At 38.5% G+C, this 21,623-nt stretch overlaps 1 protein-coding gene across 2 annotated transcripts in view; it reads left to right on the top strand.

The window, feature by feature from the left end:
- LOC144969958 (nonsense-mediated mRNA decay factor SMG8-like) overlaps nucleotides 1-21,623 on the top strand; it is a 60,323-nt gene that overhangs the window by 35,977 nt on the left and 2,723 nt on the right. Inside the window, exons 15-21 of one of the 2 annotated variants that reach the window (XM_078909065.1) lie at nucleotides 1,029-1,320; nucleotides 4,125-4,292; nucleotides 5,924-6,070; nucleotides 8,700-8,843; nucleotides 10,801-10,937; nucleotides 15,615-15,673; nucleotides 17,670-17,864. In XM_078909065.1, coding sequence (XP_078765191.1) covers nucleotides 1,029-1,320; nucleotides 4,125-4,292; nucleotides 5,924-6,070; nucleotides 8,700-8,843; nucleotides 10,801-10,937; nucleotides 15,615-15,673; nucleotides 17,670-17,864 — 1,142 coding nt within the window. Of the gene's footprint in view, nucleotides 1-1,028; nucleotides 1,321-4,124; nucleotides 4,293-5,923; nucleotides 6,071-8,699; nucleotides 8,844-10,800; nucleotides 10,938-15,614; nucleotides 15,674-17,666; nucleotides 17,865-21,623 lie in introns of both variants that reach the window. The other variant, XM_078909064.1, reaches the window with a different exon arrangement.

Raw genomic sequence — 21,623 nt, 5'->3', positions numbered from 1 at the left:
CTTGGAATGAGATTACTTAGTTTTGTCCTGACCCTGGCCGAGGTTCCTTGGATGGGAGGGAAACAGTTGAATGTATAGTTATAGTTTGGGAGATGATATGTTCCCTATTTGAACCAATTCTAGAACTTTTTACTATCCCATTTTCTTCCTTTTTACTGGCGCTGATATGACCTTAATGTGTTGCAAGCACCGTCATACCCTTATTAACAAACAAACAAACATTTCTTGTTGTTAAGGAATGACCACTCTGCTGCATAACTGTAATAACACAAATGTAATTTTGTATTGGAGACCAATGTACGGGCTCTGTACACCTGTCTGATTGTTTCACAATGTGTATAAAAAAAAATTTGACCACCTTGCCCTCCTCTCCTTGCGATGCATTTTTTGGTAAAAAGTGACAATATATGTTCATGAAAGAGAAAAGCGTTGTGGGCCTGAGTAATTGGTGGAGAGAGATTAACTTAAAAAATGATCATAACAAAAAGCTAATGAGATTAGCTAGCTTTTTACTGGCGCTGAAATGACCTAAATTTATCACAAGCACTGTAAAACCATTAAAAACAAACATAAAACATAAAATCTGTATTGATCTAAGATGGCCATCGGCAGATTGCCTAAATAAATGTGTAGCTATGTGGTCTTGCAGTAGGACACTCGCTTTCAGATCGGAAGGTCCTGGATTCAAGCCTTGCTCTGTGCATAATTGAGTCCTTGGAAAAGGCTCTTTACTCACATTCTCTCACCTTACTCAGGTGCAAAATGAGTGCCTGGTCGTTAACATTGTTGTCTCTGTCCGAAAAAAAAAAGAAGTAATATCGCCTAACAGGCATCATGTCGTGTCCTACATGTTAAGTGTTGATATTGGCCATGGGACACCTTGTAAAGCGCTTTGAGCATGTTTAGTGGATTTTGCACTATATAAAAGCTCAAAAAATTTATTTAAAAAAACAAACCCTGTGAACCTTCAGCCTTGGATATATATATATATATAAATTTCTTCTCTTTCTTCCTGACATCCAATCCAGTATGCAAATCACACGTTCTACGAACACATGGAGGTCAACTGTTGTGGAAATCTGGATCACATCTCTCTTCCCGTGTTTGTCACCTCCACATCGGATCCCAGCCCCGTGTCTCATCATACAACACCGCAGCAGCCGTCGGAATCCAGCGGACACCAGTCACAACACCGACTGGACCCTACTCATCACCACCAACAACAACAACAACAACAGCAGGGGGGCCAGGACGGGGCAGAAAGCCAAAAGATGGACGCCTTCTCCACTCTGTCTGATTTGAGTTGGGCTCTGAGTCTCGGTAATGATCACTCTACCTCCTACCCCAATTCCGAATTGGGTTACAAATGAAGAATCACGCCGTGACTGTCAGTTCACGTTCGACTGTCAAGAAGGCTGGACGCGTTTTGTTTTGTCTATTTAATGCAAACCATTGTGTTAATTTTCCTTATTCTTATTGGATTTTTAATCTGTTATTAGACCTGTGACATATCAATTCCCAGTGGAGTATATTATTAACAACTGTGAAAGTGGTGCTTAATGATTTAAACTTTTGAGAAATTTTTTAAAAAAAGAATTACTTCAAATAAACGGATAAAGTTGAAGATTTGAACAGGGAACTTTCTACCCCCGCGAGGGAGAAAACTTAAACAGTTCCCATAACATCTCCCGAGGGAGTGTTAACTCATACAAAAAACCCAATTTCTTCTCCCGTGGGAGAGAAAAAGAGGGGTAAATATGGGGAATGCAAAAAAGACAGTAGAACATACCATAAAAGGAAATTAGAACCTAAAACAAAAACGACGCCTTCTCCACTCTGTCTGATTTGAGTTGGGCTCTGAGTCTCGGTAATGATCAGTTTTAACCAGACCGGCAGCGTGGCTCAGCGGTACGGTCTTTGCTTCGTACCCAAAAGGTACCGAGTTCGACTACCTGCTTCGTTGTGTGGCCTTGAGCAAGTCATCTCACGTTGCGGCGCTGATGCCTGGGTTATTCCAGTCATCCATTGGAATAGACCTTAAAGACAGATTTCCCCTTGGGGATGAATAAAGGGAATTTTATTTAATTTTTAAAAATTGTTTATTTTATTATATTAGTAAAAATATGAATTATTGGCTTCAACAGCAGAAATAAATAGACATTTTTGATTCAATACAACGTGTTAAAAAGAAAACATTGGTGACACAAACCATCTATTCAGGGTTTTAAAGGCATATTTAATACTGAAGAGGGTAAAATATTCATTTGTAAAGTTAATTTTAGTGACTTCTATTTTTTCCCTCTGAAAACGACGAATTTTGAACATTCCTTCTAGTCATCCTTGAGGTCCCGAAAGTTCAGTAGATTGAGCAATGATGTCACACACAAAGCAACCGGGATCGGTTCTTGGTAATGTCAACATTGTTAACTGACCCACTGTCCAACCAGCATTGAGTGGGTAGTTGAGTCTGTCAGATCTAGTGGAAAGCACTTTGCAGTAGAACAGAATCCTATCCAAAGGGCAGCAAGCAATTATTTTTGTCCATTTAATCTATAAAATCCAGGATAAACCTGCTCCATGGGCCTTAGGGCTCTTAATGATTTTCTTTTATTCACCCTCATGGTAAATTTCGTTTTAAAGGTCCATCTTAAGAAAATTTTTTTTAAAAATAAAAAAATTGAGCTTTTATATATAGCGCATTATCCATTAAATGTGCTCAAGGGACTTTACAAGGGGTCCCTGACCAACAGTAACACTTAACAGGTAGGACGGGACATTACGCTTTTTGGCAATATTGCAATTTTTTTCAGACAGAGACAATTTGTTAATGGTCAGGTACTCATTTTACACCTGAGTATGATGAGAGAATTTGCTTAAAGAGTCTTTTCCAAGGACTCAATTATGCGCAGAGTGAGGCTTGAATCAAGGACCTTCCAGTCCGAAAGCGAGTGTCTTACCACTAGACCACAAAGTCTCAAAGATGGAAATAAACCAGGGGTCAGTCACAGTGCAGGGTCACAAAGTAGCCACGGGCCATGAGCATTTTTATAGCTCAATGTCCACCGTATATGCTCAATGTGCTTTACAAGGGATTCATGGGACTGAGTATCTTGCTCTAGAAAAAATAGAGATAATAATAATAAATGATATAAATGATAAATAAACTTTATTCATCCATAAGGAAATTGGTTTTACAAACGTGAATTACAAGAATTAATGAATATGCGTTATAAAGTGTATTTACATAATTTTATAAAGCAATTTAGTATGAGAAATCAAATAAAAATATACATAATAGTAAAAGTTCTTCTTTGAAATTGATATTGAACACATAAAAATATATAACTTATTTTGTATGATACATGTCTATTGTATGAGATAGGAATGAATGAATGTGGCTGTGCTGTCTCTATGGGCGCTTGTCGTGAATGTGTGTGTGACTTCGAGTGTGTTTCTAGTATCCAGTTAGTAATTTGTTTCCATAAATCTCTGTCGAGTGCAAGTGTTCTTAGCTTTTGAATGTCATCATGTGTGTTAAGGTGCTGAGGCAATTGGATGTTTCCTTGTGTTGTTGAAATCAGTTGTTTGGTTGTTGTTTCTAAATATATTTGATATTTTTTGAGATCTTGATTCAATGTTGTTGGAAGTGAAGTTGGTGTACGCCCTCTGTATTTGACTCCTTGTTTGAAGTAAACATCCATCGAGGTTTGTGCTGGAATATTTCCATCTCGTCGGAGCACGTGTCTGAACAGTTTCCATCTTTGTTTCTTTATTCGGGTACTGACTGGTTGTACTCTGCATCTGTCATATACAACCTCCTTTCTGATTATGTCTGGCCAATGTACCCCTATTACTCGTCTTGAGATAATGATAAAATGTAAATTAAAAAGACATGAATTTAGTTTAAGTATATTGTTTTTATCAACAATTAAAGATGATAAAATCATTTGTAAAAGAAAATGGAGGTGTATTGAAAGACTACAGATCACAGTTGTGAGTTATAAAACCTGATGCCAGTGAGATGCTTACAATGATAATGTTTACGTCTGCCAGAGATAGTGAGCTGGTGTAAGAGTTCATCTATCGTTGATGTTATCTGTTTTTCCATGATTTCTTTCACACAGACCAGCAATCCAACGCAGCAACCATTGATCCCCCTGCCAAGCTGAGTCAAAGTCTTCACAGTCCCGTAGGAGAGAAAAGCTGCCAGTCTTCCAAGGATGGAGCTGATTCTTCTACAGCGGAGGACGTTGCTTCTGGGATGAGGAAAGAGGATGGGAATTCATCAGACGGTAATTGTAAAAGTAAAATTAGTCCTCCAGATCTATTGGGCCCACAGAGACAGAGTTTATCCCGGTTTCTATGGTTTGAATTGGACAATAGCAATTGCTTGCTTTCCTTAGGATAGGACGTTAATCTATCGCAAAGTACTTTCCACCAGATCTAGCAAACTCAGCTACCCAATCACTGCTGGTTGGACAGAGAGTGGACAGAGGGGTCACAAAAATATCTGGACTGCACCCAGGATCGATCTTGGTCCCTCTGCGAGTGGTCTACCAAGTGAGCTATGAGCCCCCAAGGTAGGTAATTGTTTGCTTTTGGATATGGGTAAAAGAATTAAGGTCTTCATGGCCATTGGGTTAATGTAGCCTGACTTTATCCTGGTTTCTTTAGCCTTACTTTATCCTGATTTCTGTAGCCTGACTTTATCCTGATTTCTGACGCCAGACTTTATCCTGATTTCTGTAGCCTGACTTTGTCCTGATTTCTGTAGCCTGACTTTGTCCTGGTTTCTGTAGCCAGACTTTATCCTGATTTCTGTAGCCTGACTTTATCCTGATTTCTGAAGCCAGACTTTATCCTGATTTCTGTAGCCTGACTTTGTCCTGGTTTCTGAAGCCTGACTTTCACCTGGTTTCTGTAGCCTTAAAAAGACAATAGCAATTGCTTGCTGGACACTGTATCTCGCAAAGTACTTTCCACCAGACCCAGCTACTCAATCACTGCTGGGTGGACGTCACCCAAGGTCATCTCAAGTATTTTGCCAACTAAGCTATCAGGATCCCCTTGCTTACAGGGAGGCAGAGTTCTTTTCTGTTTGTTTTTTGAAAGTACTAAATTCATCACGTAAAGCAAAATTTCCAAACAAAGATTAATGATGCTGATTCTTCTTCACTTGTGATTATTTTACTAAAACGCTAACTTACAATAATTTCATTTGAGTCTGATGAATGCTAAATCGTTTCCATCATTTTTTTGAATGACTGAATTGTTGATGTTGTCTTTTTATGTCAAACTGGAAGGGCAGACTCTGGTGTTTTATAGAAGTCTGAAAACAGTGTGTATGAAAAAGGTGCATGGCAGAGCAGAGCAGAGCAGAGAGGAGAGAGAGAGAGAGAGAGAGAGAGAGAGAGAGAGAGAGAGAGAGAGAGAGAGAGAGAGAAGAGAGAGAGAGAGAGAGAGAGAGAGAGGAGAGAGAGAGAGAGAGAGAGAGAGAGAGGGAGGGAGGGAGGGAGGGAGGGAGGGAGGGAGGGAGAAAGAGAGAAAGAGAGAAAGAGAGAGAGAGAGAGAGAGAGAGAGAGAGAGAGAGAGAGAGAGAGAGAGAGAGAAATACAATACACCATCCCAAATAATCAGGTTTGGATCCCCAGTGGAGACAAGATGATTTTTTTTTTTTCTTTGATGGGAGGGGAGAGGGAGAGGGAGAGGGAGGGAGGGGGGGGGGGAGGGGGAGAGAGAGAATAGTCATTTCTTGTATCTTTGTTTCTGCTCTGTCTTCTCTTTATTCACACTTTTTCATGTTCTGTTCATGTCAAAACATTGGATAGATGACTCATTATCACAGCCCGTGATACAACAGTTTTTTAAAAATATTTCTTTTTTAATGCGGTTGTCGCCTCTCACTCACGCTTATTATCTACAGATAAAGCCCCACCGCTACGCCAGATAAGCACGACAGAATACTTATCCAGTATGATCCATACCAGGTCACCTTCTGGTTTACTGCCAAAGTTTTCCTCCTTTTCCCTGTGTCGGCTCGGACCTGCTTCATTCTATTCTCACGTCATTGGTGAGTACCGAATCCAGTAAGATAATTAACACTGCTGAGAACTTTATGTAAAAATTGCGCTTTTTAAAAAAAATTTCCCGTTCATTTTCCGTTTGTAAACATTTTGCTGAGGGGATTGTAAGCATTATTAAATTTGTTTTAGATTTTTACTTCAGTTGTACGAGGGCTCTTTCATAATTAACCGAAAAATGCCTGTAAAATCAGCGTTTTTTATGCTATCAACAAAATCCTTGCACATGTTCATACCTTGACTCATCCTTCATTTCTCTACGTAACAGCCAAGTCTGTCGACACACTTCTGCCAACGCCACACCATGGAATAGATACCTTCTCGGAAGAAATTTCCGTCAAGGTTTTGTAGCCATTTCCGCACATGGTCAACAAGCTCTTCATCGACATCAAAGCGCTTTCCTGCCAGCTCACGTTTCAGTGGCCCAAAAAGGTGATAATCAGATGGTGCGAGGTCTGGACTGTGTGGTGGGTGTGGCAAAATCCCCCATCCATATTTCTCTAGCCAACCTGGCATCACTCGTGCTGTGTGGGGTGTAGCGTTGTCGTGTTGCAAAATGACCCCGTTGGTCAACTGCCCTGGGCGCTTTCTGCGAATGGCCTCCCTAAGCTTGTCAAGAGTTTGGCAGTACCTTGCAGCAATGATTGTTTCCCAGGTTGTAAGGTTTCGAACAGAATAACACCACGACTGTCCCAGAAAACAGTTCCCATTATTTTCTTTGCTGACCGCATGACTTTGAATTTCTTCGCGACAGGTGAGGATGGATGTTTCCATGTCATCGAATCTTGCTTTGTTTCTGGGGTGCAATGGTGCAACCAAGTCTCATCACCGGTGACTATGCTGTCAAGAAAAGTCACATCGTACCCTAGAAAGTCTCCACCGGCATTGGCAGTATGCCCGTGAACCCTGCATGAGCTCTTGCTTCTTCTCAAAAGTTCCCTGCAGATGTCCAATCTTTGTTCTTTATGATTGTCTGTCAATTGCTTAGGAACCCATCTTGCGCTGACATTTCTGTAGCCAAGTTCATCAAATACAATTCTATGGGCAGAAGTTTCCGAAATTTCAAGACTGCTTGTGATTTTATGAAGTTTCAACCTCCTGCCTTGACGAATAAGCTCATCAACTCGCTTCACATTGTCTTCTGACGTCGCAGTTATCGAACGCCCTCTCCCTTCCCTGTCTGTCAAGTCGGAATGGCCGGCTTCAAAAAAATTACACCAGTGATAGATGGCTTATAACATGCTCACCATATACACTCTGAAGTTCTTTATGAATTTCGGTAGGATTCAGACTTTTGGCGTTCAAAAAACGTATGACAGCTCTGATTTCCTCCTTTGACCAAGTTTCAAGGTGGGCCGCCATCTTTAAAATCGTCTAGAAATTCATTGTGCAAAATGATGCACTTCATAATTTCTGGGAATATCCGTCAGGAAATAAGGAATATCATGTCGTTTACAGAATTTAAAAATCTCCACTGGTTGCTGAGCAATGGACATTTTTCGGTTATTTCTGAAAGAGCCCTCATACTAGGTTTTCAATTCTCTGTATATTTTTTACGAAATTCAATATGTTATAAACCCGCGGTATATTTTCAAATCACCTGCTAAACTGAAAAAAAAAGTAAATATCGGTATATGATGTCTTTTCACTGGAGTTCAGCACTCAGAAAGGAGTCGTTCTATGTGTTGGTGTCAAAGTTCAATAAATTGTTGCCTACGGAATTGGCGACTCTGAGTTTTTAATTCAGAAAAGTGAGTGGAGCAGGCACTTATGTTGGTAACAACAAGAGATGAAGTGAGTAGAAAAGTGCCAGAAGACAATAGAGAATAAATATTTTTCGCGGCGGTGATGGGGTTTGAACCCGCGACCTTATTGATACAACTCCGCCTGGCCGGTGAGAACGTTCTTTCGTGGATGGCTCATACGGTAGAGTCATGCTCTCACTGGCCAGGCAGAGTTGTCGTACCAATAAGGTCGCGGGTTCAAACCCCATCACTGCCACGAAAATTGTTTATTCTTTATTGTCTTCTGGCACTTTTCTACTCACTTCATCTCTGAGTTGCAGTTTATGCTCAACTTTCCTGTGCTCACATGAGTAGCTATTTAAACAATTGGGTTCAATAATCATTTCATGTTTAATGTGACAGAGTTGAAAATAGCGCCACACACATATTAGACAGACAAACCAAATCCTTTTTTTAGCTTGGGCGACCGAAGAGTTTCTGGAATGACAGAATTTATGAAGGACAACAGACAAAGCCGAAAGGACTCTGCTGACCCGATGATGTCTTCGCCAAACAAGCAGCTTCGAATTGCATGGTGGAACGTTCGCACCATGTATGAAGCAGGAAAAAGCTCTCAAGTTACTGAGATGAGAAGATACAGGCAATTGGACTGGAACCCTCAGGGCAGAAGATCAAGGGGAAGGCCACGAGGAACATGGAAAAGAATTAAAGAAGCTTATATACAGAGAAGTGGTAAGACATGGAATGAGATTAAAAAGTTATCTCAGGATAGAGAAGGATGGAAACTGTTTGTCTGTGGCTTATACCCTGAACCAGGGTGAAAAAGGCAATGATGATGATGATGACATATTATTGTCTTTGATTTCAATTCCAGGTCTAGATATGCCTGGGTTCCTCCCTGGCAGTAGTTTTCTGCTGCCCTGGGACATCCTGGTCAAGCATGAGTCAAGGGAAAAGTGGCCTTCGGTGACGGAGACGTTTGGGCCAAAGAAGCGACAGCAGAGGAAGTTATCTAAAGGTAAGGATGATGTGATATATGTATAGAGTGACAGAGGCTGCCTGACGCCTGGGACCGTGAAAGAAAGAAATTAAAAGAAATTGAGCTTTTGTATAGCGCAATATCCACTAAATATGCTCAAAGCGCTTTACAAGGGGTCCCTGGTGAACAGCAACATTTAACATGTAGGACGGGACATGTCACCTGTCAGGCGGTTTTACAATTTTTCGGACTAAGACTACGCTGTTAACGGCCAGGTACTCATTTTACACCTGAGTACGGTGAGAGAATGTGCGTAAAGAGCCTTTTCCAAGGACTCAACTATGCGCCGAGCGCGAGCCTCGAACCCAGGACCTTCCGATCCGAAAGGGAGTGTCATACCACAAGACCACACAGCCGCACATCGTGAAAATGCTAATGAAAGAGTGAAAATAGAGAGGCTTCGGATGGGAACAATACAGACAATGGACGTTTCGGGTACAAACCCTTTGTCAGCACAACAATAAACAAATTAACATGGAAAATCAATATAATAAAATGCAAACATCCATTGTCTGTATTGTTCCTAATCCAAAGTCTCTCCATTTTCACTCTTTTGTTAGGATAATTTATGTGTGTGTCTAGTTGCTGGACAAAAGATGTCACATGCTGAGAAAGGAATATGAATCTTTGAAGTTCATTCAAAATGTACAGATTCATGGGTAAAATGCCGTTTAAATTTTCATACTGGGTGGGGATCCTGACCTCCCATTGTGGGCTGGGAGGTACATACTTTGTCTTCTATTCCCCCCCCCCCATTCCCGTTTACAATTGTTCCCTGTCTTTGCCTTGGAATGGGATTACTTAGTTTTGTCCAGACTCTGACCGGAGGCCTTGGCTGGGAGGGAAACAGTCGAATGTGTAGTTATAGTTTTGGGAGATCATCTTGTAAATCATCTCTCTGATATGCATTGTATTATGTTTAGTTTACATATTATATTATATGATTTGAAAACATTTGAGTGTATTCCTCTTAGTTGGGACCTGTGCTTGTGTCTGGATGAGACTTTTAGTTGATCTCAAACTAAGTACTTTGACGGTGTGCTCTTGGAAACTACATCTGTTCCCTATTTGAACCAATTCCCCTTTGTCTCACCTTTTCTTTTGTGCTCTAATTGTAATTCTAGAACTTTTTACTATCCCATTTTCTTCCTTTTTACTGGCGCTGACATGACCTTAATGTCTTGCAAGCGCCGTAAAAGCCTTAAAAACTCACAAATTTTCATAAAATCAGAATTACTAATCCTTCAGAGCCACCCAGTCCTTACAACCAGAGTTTATCCTGGTTTCTTCAGCATGAAATGGACAATAGCAATTTCTAGAGTACGGTGAGAGAATGTGAGAAAAGATTCCTTTTCAAGGACTCAACCATTCACTGCTCATAGTGGGATTCGAACCAAGGACCTTCCGATCCAAAGGTGTCATACCGCTAGACCCCGTAGCTGCACAAATGTAAAGAAGTATTTATTTTAACAAGGAATGAAATGAGTAGGAAAGTGCCGGAAGACAGTGGAGATAAATACCAAATTAAGAAATTAAGGTGTGGGCACCGGTGTAAGATAAAGAACTGAACAACTGTGTATGAAAGGTGCCAGACAAAGCAAGAAAGAAAAATACAAGAAAAAAAAAAAAACATCCCAAAAAATCAGTCGTCCTCAGTTTGCAGCGCTGCACTGTGGCTGATGCCTGGTTTATTCCAGCCTTCCCTTGGAATAGACCCTAGGGACAAATTTCCCCCATGGGATGAATAAAGGTAAATTTATTTTATATTTATTTATTTATTTTGTTAACATAATACTTTCAAGAAATTACAAGCCATTTAACATAATATTTGTCAATTTTAAATCTTTTATTTATTATTTAATAAAATTTCTTACACGGAATCATGCAAATTTTTGAGCTTCTTTTTTCTCCTTCTCTTCTCTTTGACTTTATTTAGTGACAATGGACTCTGCAGAAATTCAAACCACAGTGCGTGTTTACCTCGGAATGGAATACGAATGCCCCAGGGGACATCGATTCTTCTGTAGTGGACCTGATAAGATTATCAAAGTATCGGCAAATAGCAGTGTCAAGGTGAGTAGTTTGACCCCTTAGTTGACCCTTGATAACTGGACAATCTGACCTCATTTAGGACTTGCCATTTTGGTTACTTACTTACTTATCCGAACCAGCGACCACCTAAGCTCTAGCTCTTCAGTCTTGTGCCATGACGTAGAAGTTAGACGTCTTTTGTAGTTGTTCCAGGTGACTATAAAGTATGTTACTGATGCTTGGATTTGATGGGAGGAATGTGCATCTCAGGTCTTCAAGAGGTTGACATTCAAGCAAGTGGTGTGTTACTGTTTCATTGGGGTGTTGACATAGGGGGCAGGAAGGGGACGTGTCTTTTGTAATTTTGCTTATATGGCAGTTGAGCGGTATGTGTTATGTTCTTAGTTGAAAGATGTTGCTTTGCTGGTGTCTTCTGAGCTTATTTAGGCTATCAGTCTTTTTAGGAGTGGTCATATGGCTAAACATACATCTACCCGTGGTGCTCATTGCCCAACTGTTCATCCATTCTTTTCTCTTATTTGTTTTGATTATTTGTTTCGCTGTGTCTAAGGATACTGGAATTGATGGTAGTAAAAATGTTGATCCCAGTCTGGCTAGTCTGTCTGCATTGTCATTTCCTGGTATATTTGAATGTCCCGGTATCCACTGGAGAGATAAGTCTACTCTGTGTGTTGTAAGGAATTCGTCTAGTTGAGATCTTCACTATTGAAGGCTGAGGAGAGTTTATCTAAATCTAGAGCTTGGAGAACCGATTTGGAGTCTGTGAAGATGACAGTGTTTTGAAGTTTTGAAGGGTTTAAATTTCCCAACTGTTCATCCATTCTTCTCTCTTATTTATTTTGATTATTTGTTTCGCTGTATCTAAGGATACTGGAATTGATGGTTGCCATTTTGGTTAACTCCCCTAACACTAACACAAGTCAAAGTGATACAAAGCTGTTAGAAGCTGTGGACTGTAAAAAGTAATAAACAAAAAATGAATATAACAGCTTCAAAAAAGAACAAAATACCAAACACGGAACGTTTCGGGCTCTAAAACCTTCTTCAGCCAACACTAAAAACAATAAAGACATATATATATATATATATATATTACTATATTCCAGGCAGACGACAGAGACAATTTGTAGGTCTTCTCTGTAGAAAATTTTTGGAAAGAGGTCAACGAAATACAAGAAGAAGAATAGCAAGAGGGAGAGGAAGAAGAAGGAGAAGAAGAAGAAGAAGAAGAAGAAGAAGAAGAAGAAGAAGAAGAAGAAGAAGAAGAAGAAGAAGAAGAAGAAGAAGAAGAAGAAGAAGAAAGAAGAAGAAGAAGAAGAAGAGAAGAGAGAAGAAGAGAAGAAGAAGAAGAAGAAGAAGAAGAAGAAGAAGAAGAAGAAGAAAAGAAGAAGAAGAAGAAGAAGAAGAAGAGAAGAAGAAGAAGAAGAAGAAGAAGCTGAAGAAGAAGAAGAAGAGAAGGAAGAAGAGAAGAAGAAGAAGAAGAAGAGAAGAAGAAGAAGAAGAAGAAGAAGAAGAAGAAGAAGAAGAAGAAGAAGAAGAAGAGAAGAGGAAAGAGAAAGAGAAGAAGAAGAAGAAGAAGAAGAAGAAGAAAGAAGAAGAAGAAGAAGAAAGAAGAAGAAGAAGAAGAAGAAGAAGAAGAGGAAGAAGAAGAAGAGGAAGAGGAAGAGGAGGAAGAAGAAGAGAAGAAGAAGAAGAAGAAGAAGAAGAAGAAGAAGAAGAAGAAGAAGAAGAAGAAGAAGAAGAAGAAGAAGAAGAAGAAGAAGAAGAAGAAGAAGAAGAAGAAGAAGAAGAAGAGAAGAAGAAGAAGAAGAGAAGAAGAAGAGAAGAAGAAGAGAGAAAGAAGAGAAGAAGAAAAGAAGGAAGAAGAAGAAGAAGAAGAAGAAGAAGAAGAAAGAAGAAGAAGAAGAAGAAGAAGAAGAAGAAGAAGAAGAAGAAGAAGAAGAAGAAGAAGAAGAAGAAGAAGAAGAAGAAGAAGAGGAAAGAAAGGAAAGAAGAAAGAAGAAGAAGAAGAAGAAGAAGAAGAAGAAGAAGAAGAAGAAGAAGAAGAAGAAGAAGAAGAAGAAGAAGAAGAAGAAGAAGAAGAAGAAGAAGAAGAGAGAAGAAGAGAAGAAGAAGAGAGAAAGAAGAAGAAGAAGAAGAGAAGAAGAGAAGAAGAAGAGAAGAAAAGAAGAAGAAAGAGGAGAAAGAGAAGAGAGAAGAGAAGAGAAGAGGAAGAGAAGAAGAAGAGAAAGGAGAAGAGGAGAAAGAGGATAGAAGAAGAAGAGAATGAGAAGAGAAGAAGAAGAAGAGAAAAGAAAGAAGATGAAGAGAGAAGAAGAGAAGAAGAGAGAAGAAGAAGAAGAGAAGAAGAAGAAGAAGAGAAGAAGAGAAAAAGGAAGAGAAGAAGAGAAGAGAAGTAAGAGAAAAGAAGAAGAAGACAAGAAGAAGAAGAAGAATAATGAAGAAGAAAGGAAGTGAAGAAGAAAGGAAGATGAAGAAGATAAAAGATGAAGAAGAATAATGAAGAAGAAAAGGAAGAGAAAAGAAGAAAAAGAAAAAAGAAGAAGAAGAGAAGAAAGAAGAAGAATGAAGATAAGAAGAAGAAGAAAGAAGAAGAAGAGAAAGAAGAAGTAAGAGAGAGAGAAGAGGATGAATGAGAATAGAAGAAAGAGTAAGAGAAGATGGAAGAGATGAATGAAGAAGAAGAAGAAAGAAGAAGAAGAAGAAGAAGAAGAAGAAGAAGAGAGAAGAAGAAGAAGAAGAAGAAGAAGAAGAGAAGAAGAAGAAGAAGAAGAAGAAGAAGAGAAGAGGAGAGGAAGAAGAAGAGAAGAAGAAGAAGAAGAAGAAGAAGAAGAGGAAGAGGAAGAGAAGAAGAGAAGAAGAAGAAAGGAAGAAGAAGAGGAAGAGGAAGAGAGAGAGAAGAAGAGAAGAAGAAGAAGAGAAGAAGAAGAAGAAGAAGAAAGAAGAAGAAGAAGAGAAGAAGAAGAAAGAAGAAGAAGAAGAAGAAGAAGAAGAAGAGAAGAAAGAGGAAGAAGAAGAAGAAGAAGAGGAAGAAGAAGAAGAGGAGAGAGAGAAGAGTGAAGAGAGAAGAAGAAGAGAAGAGAAGAAGAAGAGAGAAAGAGAAGAAGAAGAAGAAGAAGAAGAAGAAGAGAAGAGAAGAAGAATAGAAGAAGAAGAAGAGAGAAGAGAAGAAGAAGAAGAAGAAGAAGAGAAGAAAGAAGAAGAAGATGAAGAAGATAGATGAAGAAGAAGAAGAAGAATGAAGAAGAAAGAAGAGAAGAAGAAGTAGATGAAGAGAAGAAGAAGAAAGGAAGAAGAAGAAGAAGAAGAAGAGGAAGAAGAAGAGAGAAGAGAAGAAGAAGAAGAAGAAGAAGAGGAAGAGAAGGAAGAGGAAGAAGAAGAAAAAGAAGAAGAGAAGAAGAAGAAGAAGAAGAAGAAGAAGAAGAAGAAGAAGAAGAAAGAAGAAGAAGAAGAAGAAGAAGAAGAGAAGAAGAAGAAGAAGAAGAAGAAGAAGAAGAAGAAGAAGAGAAGAAGAAGAAGAAGAAGAAGAAGAAGAAGAAGAGAAGAAGGAAAAGAGGAAGATGAAGAAGAAGAAGGAAGAGAAGAAGAAGAAGAGAGAAGAAAGAAGAAGAAGAAGAAGAAGAAGAAGAAGAAGGAAGAAGAAAGAAGAAGAAGATGAAGAAGAAGAAGAAAAAGAAGAGAAGAAGAAGAAGAAGGAAGAAGAAGAAGAGAAGAAGAGAAGAAGAGAAGAAGAAGAAGAAGAAAGAGAAGAGAAGAAAAGAAGAAGAAGAAGAGAAGAAGAAGAAGAAGGAAGAAGAGAAGAAGAGAAGAAGAAGAAGAAGAAGAAGAGAAGAAGAGAAGAAGAAGGAAGAAGAAGAAGAAGGAAGAGAAGAAGAAGAAGAAGAAGAAGAAGAAGAAGAAGAAGAAGAAGAAGAAGAAGAGAGAAGAAGAGAAGAGAAGAAGAAGAAGAGGAAGGAAGAAGAAGAGAAAAGAAGAAGAAGAAGAAAGAAGAAGAGAGAAGAAGGAAGAAGAAGAAGAGAAGAAGAAGAAGAAGAAAAGAGAGAAGAAGAAGAAGAAGAAGAGAAGAAGAAGAAGAAGAAGAAGAAGAAGAAGAAGAGAAGAGAAGAAGAAGAAGAAGAAGAAAGAGGAAGAAGAAGAAGAGAAGAGGAAGAGAGAAGAGAAGAAGAAGAAGAAGAAGAAGAAGAAGAAGAAGAGAAGAAAGAGAAGAAGAAGAGAAGAAGAGAAGAAGAGAAGAAGAAGAGAAGAGAAGAAGGAAGAGAAGAGAGAAGAAGAAGAAGGAAGAAGAAGAAGAAGAGAGAAGGAAGAAGAAGAGGAAAAGAGGAGAGGAGAAGAAGAGAGAAGGAAGAAAGAAAGAAGAAGAAGAGAAGAAGAAAGAAAGAGAAGAAGAAGAAGAAGAAGAAGAGAAAGAAGAAGAAGAGAAGAAGAAGAAGAGAAGAGAAGAAGAAGAAGAAGAGGAAAGAAGAAGAAGAAGAAGAAAAGAAGAAGAAGAAGAGAGAAGAAGAAGAAGGAAGAAGAAGAGAGAAGAAGAAGAAGAGAAGAAGAAGAAGAAGAAGAAGAAGAGAAGAAAGAAGAGGAAGAGAAGAGAAGAAGAGAAGAAAAGGAGGAGGTTAAAAAAAAATTATATTTGGAATAACAATGAATTGGTGAAAGGTATGTTATACATATTAACTGAACTGTTGACTCTATTTTCTTCCCCAGGATAATGCAGGCCGGTTGGTGCAGATGGATATGCCTCTCTACACACTGTGTCACTGCAAGTATGTCGTCATGTGTTGTCGTTTTTTGTTAATGCAAAGGAATATGCAAACATGTGACATGATGGGATAATATTTCATAACTTTTATACCCCGTCAAACTTTTTCAATCTGTCACCATATGACTCCAGGTGCTTTCTAGGTGAGGTCGAACCATATGAACCAAAAGCACAGCGAAACAAAAACTTATACAGATTGATATTTTAAATAGCGTGAACTAGCTCAATAAAACCTTTCGACCTAGATATAAGACAGTCTTTAGAAAAGTGTTCATGTGAATTCCAACGAAATAATCAAAATTCCTTAGCATCATTTGAATTTTTTTTAAAATTTGAAATTAAAATTTTTTTTCTATGTTTTGGCAGTACCTACTAAACATGAATTAATTCTTCCCAAATGAGGTAGAAAACGGTAGGGGCTGCCTCAAGCCGGTGATCGTGAAAATACTAACGAAAGAGTGAAAATGGAGAGGCTTCATATGGGAACGAAACAGACAATGGACGTTTCGGGTACAAACTCTTCATCAGCCAATGCAAAATTTTGCATTTCATTTTATTTGTTTTCCACGTTTATTTGTGTATTGTTGTGCTGACAAAGGGTTTGTACCCGAAACGTCCATTGTCTGTTTTTTTCCCATACAAAGCCTCTCCATGTTCACTCTTTCTTTAGTATTTCCAAATGAGGTAGAGGATTTTGAAATGAATAGATTGGAATCACATCTACGCATGGTTGTATTTGGAGAATGTTTTTTTTAAATCTTTGTATTTCCTGTTCCTATCAAGACTATGAATTCATTTATGGCACTGAATTCATTCACTTCTCTTTCTTCTATTGTTTATCATAGGAAGTCCCAGGCACATTTACTAGGATATATCATTAAAGAGTTGGTCCATGGTAGCCACTAGTAGTTTTTTCTCAAAATTTACAAATTAACTCGAGCTTTTGAGCGTTTTTATATAGAGAAATATCCACTAAACGTGCTCGAAGCATTTTACAAGGGGTCCCTCACCAACAGCAACATGTATCATGTAGAACGAGACATGACGTCTGTTAGGTGATGTTACAATATTTTTCCGACATAGACAACACTGTTAAGGGCCAGATACTCATTTTAAAGTAAGGTGAGAGAATGTGAGTAAAGAGCCTTTTCCAAGGACTCAACACTATGCGCTGAGCGAGGCTCAAGCCCAGGTCCTTCCGACCATAAAGCGAGTGCCATACCACAAGACCACATAGCCGCAGAATGTTCAAGATGTCAGGGAACAAGTCTGTTTTGTCGGTATATCTACAGAATGCTGGATAGAAAATTGTAAGAGTACAAAGGTCCAAGTGATACCAAAGCTTCTAGAAGCTGTGGACTGTAAAAAAAAGTAATAAACAAAAAAGGAATATAACAATCTCAAGAAAGAACAAAATACCAAACATGGAATGGTTCAGCTCAAATTCCTTCTTCAGCCAACAACAAGAAACAATGGAATCATCATTACATGACTTAGATAACCCTGACACTGACAGACCTGGGTTTCAAAGTAATCTATTTATGTCTTCATTGTTTTTTTTGTTGTTGTTGGCTGAAGAAGGGGTTTGAGCCTGAATTGTTCCATATTTGGAATTTTGTTCTTCTATTGAGAGTTATATTCATTTTTGTTTATAACATTTTACAGTCCACATGCAAACAGCCTAGTGTCACTGTGGCCTTTGGGCTGCTATAGATAGTATGCGCTTGGCTAAGAAGCTCATAACATTGCCATCCGGAAGTATAACGGACCAACACACAAAACTGTGTGTATCCATGAACGTTTATAGTCGGGTTAATACAGTTCAGTGAGTATTACTCATAAACGCGGATGGCAAAAAACAATAACAAAGACCTGAATGACGTCATCTTCGAACTATCTATACTTTTTTTTTGTCAAAGACGTGATTGCATTTAGAACAAATGAGCAAGGAGCGTGACATGCTTGTATGTAAAAGTGAGTACACAATTTATCCATAGCAGGCAGCCCAAAGGATGTATAGCCCAGATGATGCGAGTGTTCATCGTGACCCCTAGAGACAGCCCAAACTGTCCGTCAGTTCGAGTCCAAGCCAACCCTATCATCCAGCCCAACCCCCCACCCTGCCCCCAGTTCCATCCCGGTCTAGAGACTGCTTTGGAATTGCCGTCTGATGGCGTCTGGGTGCTTCGACTGCCGTATCCTTTTTTTAAGATGATAGTGTTGATAATAATGTTAATGATGATAATGATAATGGTATCTGATAGCTCAATTGGTAGAGCACTCCCTTCACATGTAAAGGGACCGAATCGATCCCGGGTGCAGTGGAGATTTTTTTCTGACTCTCCTGTCCACCAGCAGTGATTGGATAGCTGGGTCTGTTAGATCTGGCTGAAAGTACTGTGTGTTAGACTAGCGTCCCATCCAAATGGTAGCTAGAAATTGCTATTGTCCGTTTCACGCTATAGAAAGCGGGTTAAACTCCGGCACCACAGGCCGAATAGCTCTGAATGCCTATTTGATAATGGTAATAATGACAATGATAATTTCCATGATGATAACGATACTTAAAAACCAGGGCTCTGATTCATGGAGCGGGACTACGACGATAGTCCTAGACTAAATCCGTTGTCTCAGACTAAAAGGCGTTGTAAGATATTCATGAAGCCGGACTACGCGAAGTCTTAGACTAAACGAGGGACTAAACGGGTGAAATTTACACCCGCGATTTAGCAGGTGTAAATATCGTAGTCTGAGACTAAATTTCAAAATCATAATATTATGTCCTCTACGCTGGGGGAAGTAATTGTACAGCGATTAGAACAAGAATACCCGACAGTTTTTGATTATATATTTATATTTATTTATTTATTTATTTATTTATTTTTTGGTTTTGTTTATTTTATTTTCTTTACTTTTCTCGAAGATTCGACAATCGCACATACACTCCTCATCTTCCCATTCAAAACACTCTGCAGGATCCCCCCCCCCCCCCCCCCCCCCAACACACAGTTCATAATAACTTCCTCCTCCCCTCCTCTACTACTACTACACTACACTACCACTACACTACTACTACTACTACTACTACTACACTACTACTGTTGCTGTGCTACTTTCACTATTATCATTACTCCTACTACCACTCACTACTACTACCACTACTACTACTTCTACTACTACTACTACTACTACTACTACTACTACTACTACTACTACTACTACTACTACTATACCTACTACTACTACTACTACTACTACTACTACATGCTGCTGCTGCTGCTGCTACTACTACTACACTTCTACATACACACAACAACACACAACAACAACAACAACTACTACTACTACTACTACTACTACTACTACTACTACTACTACTACTACTACTACTACTACTACTACTACTACTACTACTACTACTACTACTACTACTATACTACTACTACTACTACTACTACTACTACTACTACTACTACTACTACTACTACTACTACTACTACTACTACTACTACTACTATACACTACTAACTACTACTATACTACTACTACTACTACTACTACTACTACTACTACTTACTACTACTACCTACTACTACTACTACTACTACTACATTACTAACTACTACTACTACTCTACTACTTCTACTACTCAACTACTACTAACTACTACTACTACTACTACTACTACTACTATACTACTACTACTACTTAATACTACTATTGCAACTACTACCATTACTACTACTACTACTACTACTACTACTACTACTACTACTACTACTACTACTACTACTACTACTACTACTACTACTATACTACTACTACGACTACTATTACATTTCTTTTATGTCTTTTATCGTCCATTATTTTCTAGAAATTTCACGTCTCTCACTGGCCTCATTTCTATCACACCGCGCTAACGATTCGTTCACACTCCAACCATCGTTGAGTACAGACTATGCAATTTATACTGCATTTCATCTTATTTGTTTTCAACGTTTATTTGTTTATTGTTGTGCCGACGAAGGATTTGTACCCGAAACGCCCATTGTCTGTATTGTTTCCACCGATTCCTCTCCATCATCACTCTTTCGTTAGTATTTTCGGGACCCCATGCTTCAGGCAGCGCCCACCGCTCTCTACTTAGAACAATGCTACACCGTGGATAAGAATCATTTCAGTGCCATCGTTATTTATATTTACTAAAAACATTACACACACACACACACACATTCTCAAACAATTTTTACACCCCTAAACTTGTCTCACACTATTTTTATTTGTGGGGAAAAAACAATAACAAAACAAAAAAAAAAAAAAAAAAAAAAAACGGTCAAAACAAACACGAAGAAGAAATAGATATGATTTCTGTGCCACTTCGTATGACGCATGCGCAGCTGGAAAAGTAACACATTTCTATGACGTGTTGTGGTACGTTTCCGAGGAATCCCCAGTTAAAAATAGATTGACCTCTGTAGTCTGAGACTTCGCAAGCGTAGTCAGAGACTTGATAGTCAGGGACGAAGTCTGACTCCGTGAATAGCTTACTTTCCGTAGTCTCTGACTTCCCAAAGTCTTAGACTACAAAGTCTCAGACTTTGCTATAGTCTGAGACTACCATAGTCCCGCTCCATGTATCAGACCCCAGAGGGCAGACACGATGATAATAATACTTAAAAACCAGAAGGCAGACATGATAATATCCATGATGATAATAATACTTAAAAACCAGAAGGCAGACACGATGATAATAATACTTAAAAACCAGAAGGCAGACATGATATCCATGATGATAATAATACTTAAAAACCAGAAGGCAGACATGATAATATCCATGATGATAATAATACTTAAAAACCAGAGGGCAGACATGATGATATCCATGATGATAATAATACTTAAAAACCAGAAGGCAGACATGATAATATCCATGATGATAATAATACTTAAAAACCAGAGGGCAGACATGATGATATCCATGATGATAATAATACTTAAAAACCAGAAGGCAGACATGATAATATCCATGATGATAATAATACTTAAAAACCAGAAGGCAGACATGATGATATCCATGATGATAATAATGCTTAAAAACCAGAAGGCAGATATGATAGTATCCATGATGATAATAATACTTAAAAACCAGAGGGCAGACATGATGATATCCATGATGATAATAATACTTAAAAACCAGAGGGCAGGCATGATGATATCCATGATGATAATAATACTTAAAAATCAGAAGGCAGGCATGATGATATCCATGATGATAATAATGCTTAAAAACCAGAAGGCAGGCATGATGATATCCATGATGATAATAATGCTTAAAAACCAGAAGGCAGACATGATGATAATAATACTTAAAAACCAGAAGGCAGACATGATAATATCCATGATGATAATAATACTTAAAAACCAGAAGGCAGACATGATAATATCCATGATGATAATAATACTTAAAAACCAGAAGGCAGACATGATAATATCCATGATGATAAAAATACTTAAAAACCAGAAGGCAGGCATGATAATATCCATGATGATAATAATGCTTAAAAACCAGAGGGCAGACATGATGATAATAATGCTTAAAAACCAGAAGGCAGACATGATGATAATAATACTTAAAAACCACAAGGCAGACATGATAATATCCATGATGATAATAATACTTAAAAACCAGAAAGCAGACATGATAATATCCATAATGATAATAATACTTAAAAACCAGAAGGCAGACATGATGATATCCATGATGATAATAATACTTAAAAACAAGAAGGCAGACAAATGTAAGATGTCAGATTGGCAGTTTTTTTTTTTTTTCATTATTTAACAAGAGCAAAAATTAGAGGATATCTATAGTGTAATATCCACTAAAGGTGTTCAAAGCGCTTTACAAAGAGTCTCTGACCAGCAGCAACATGTAATATATAGAATGAGACATG

This window comes from Berghia stephanieae, chromosome 4, assembly GCF_034508935.2.
Source record: "Berghia stephanieae isolate SIO BIC M18660-M18661 chromosome 4, UCSD_Bste_1.3, whole genome shotgun sequence".
In the NCBI taxonomy this organism is placed as follows: domain Eukaryota; kingdom Metazoa; phylum Mollusca; class Gastropoda; order Nudibranchia; family Aeolidiidae; genus Berghia; species Berghia stephanieae.
The sequence above is the reverse complement of the archived record's forward strand: the minus strand, read 5'-3'. Positions and strand labels throughout refer to the sequence as shown.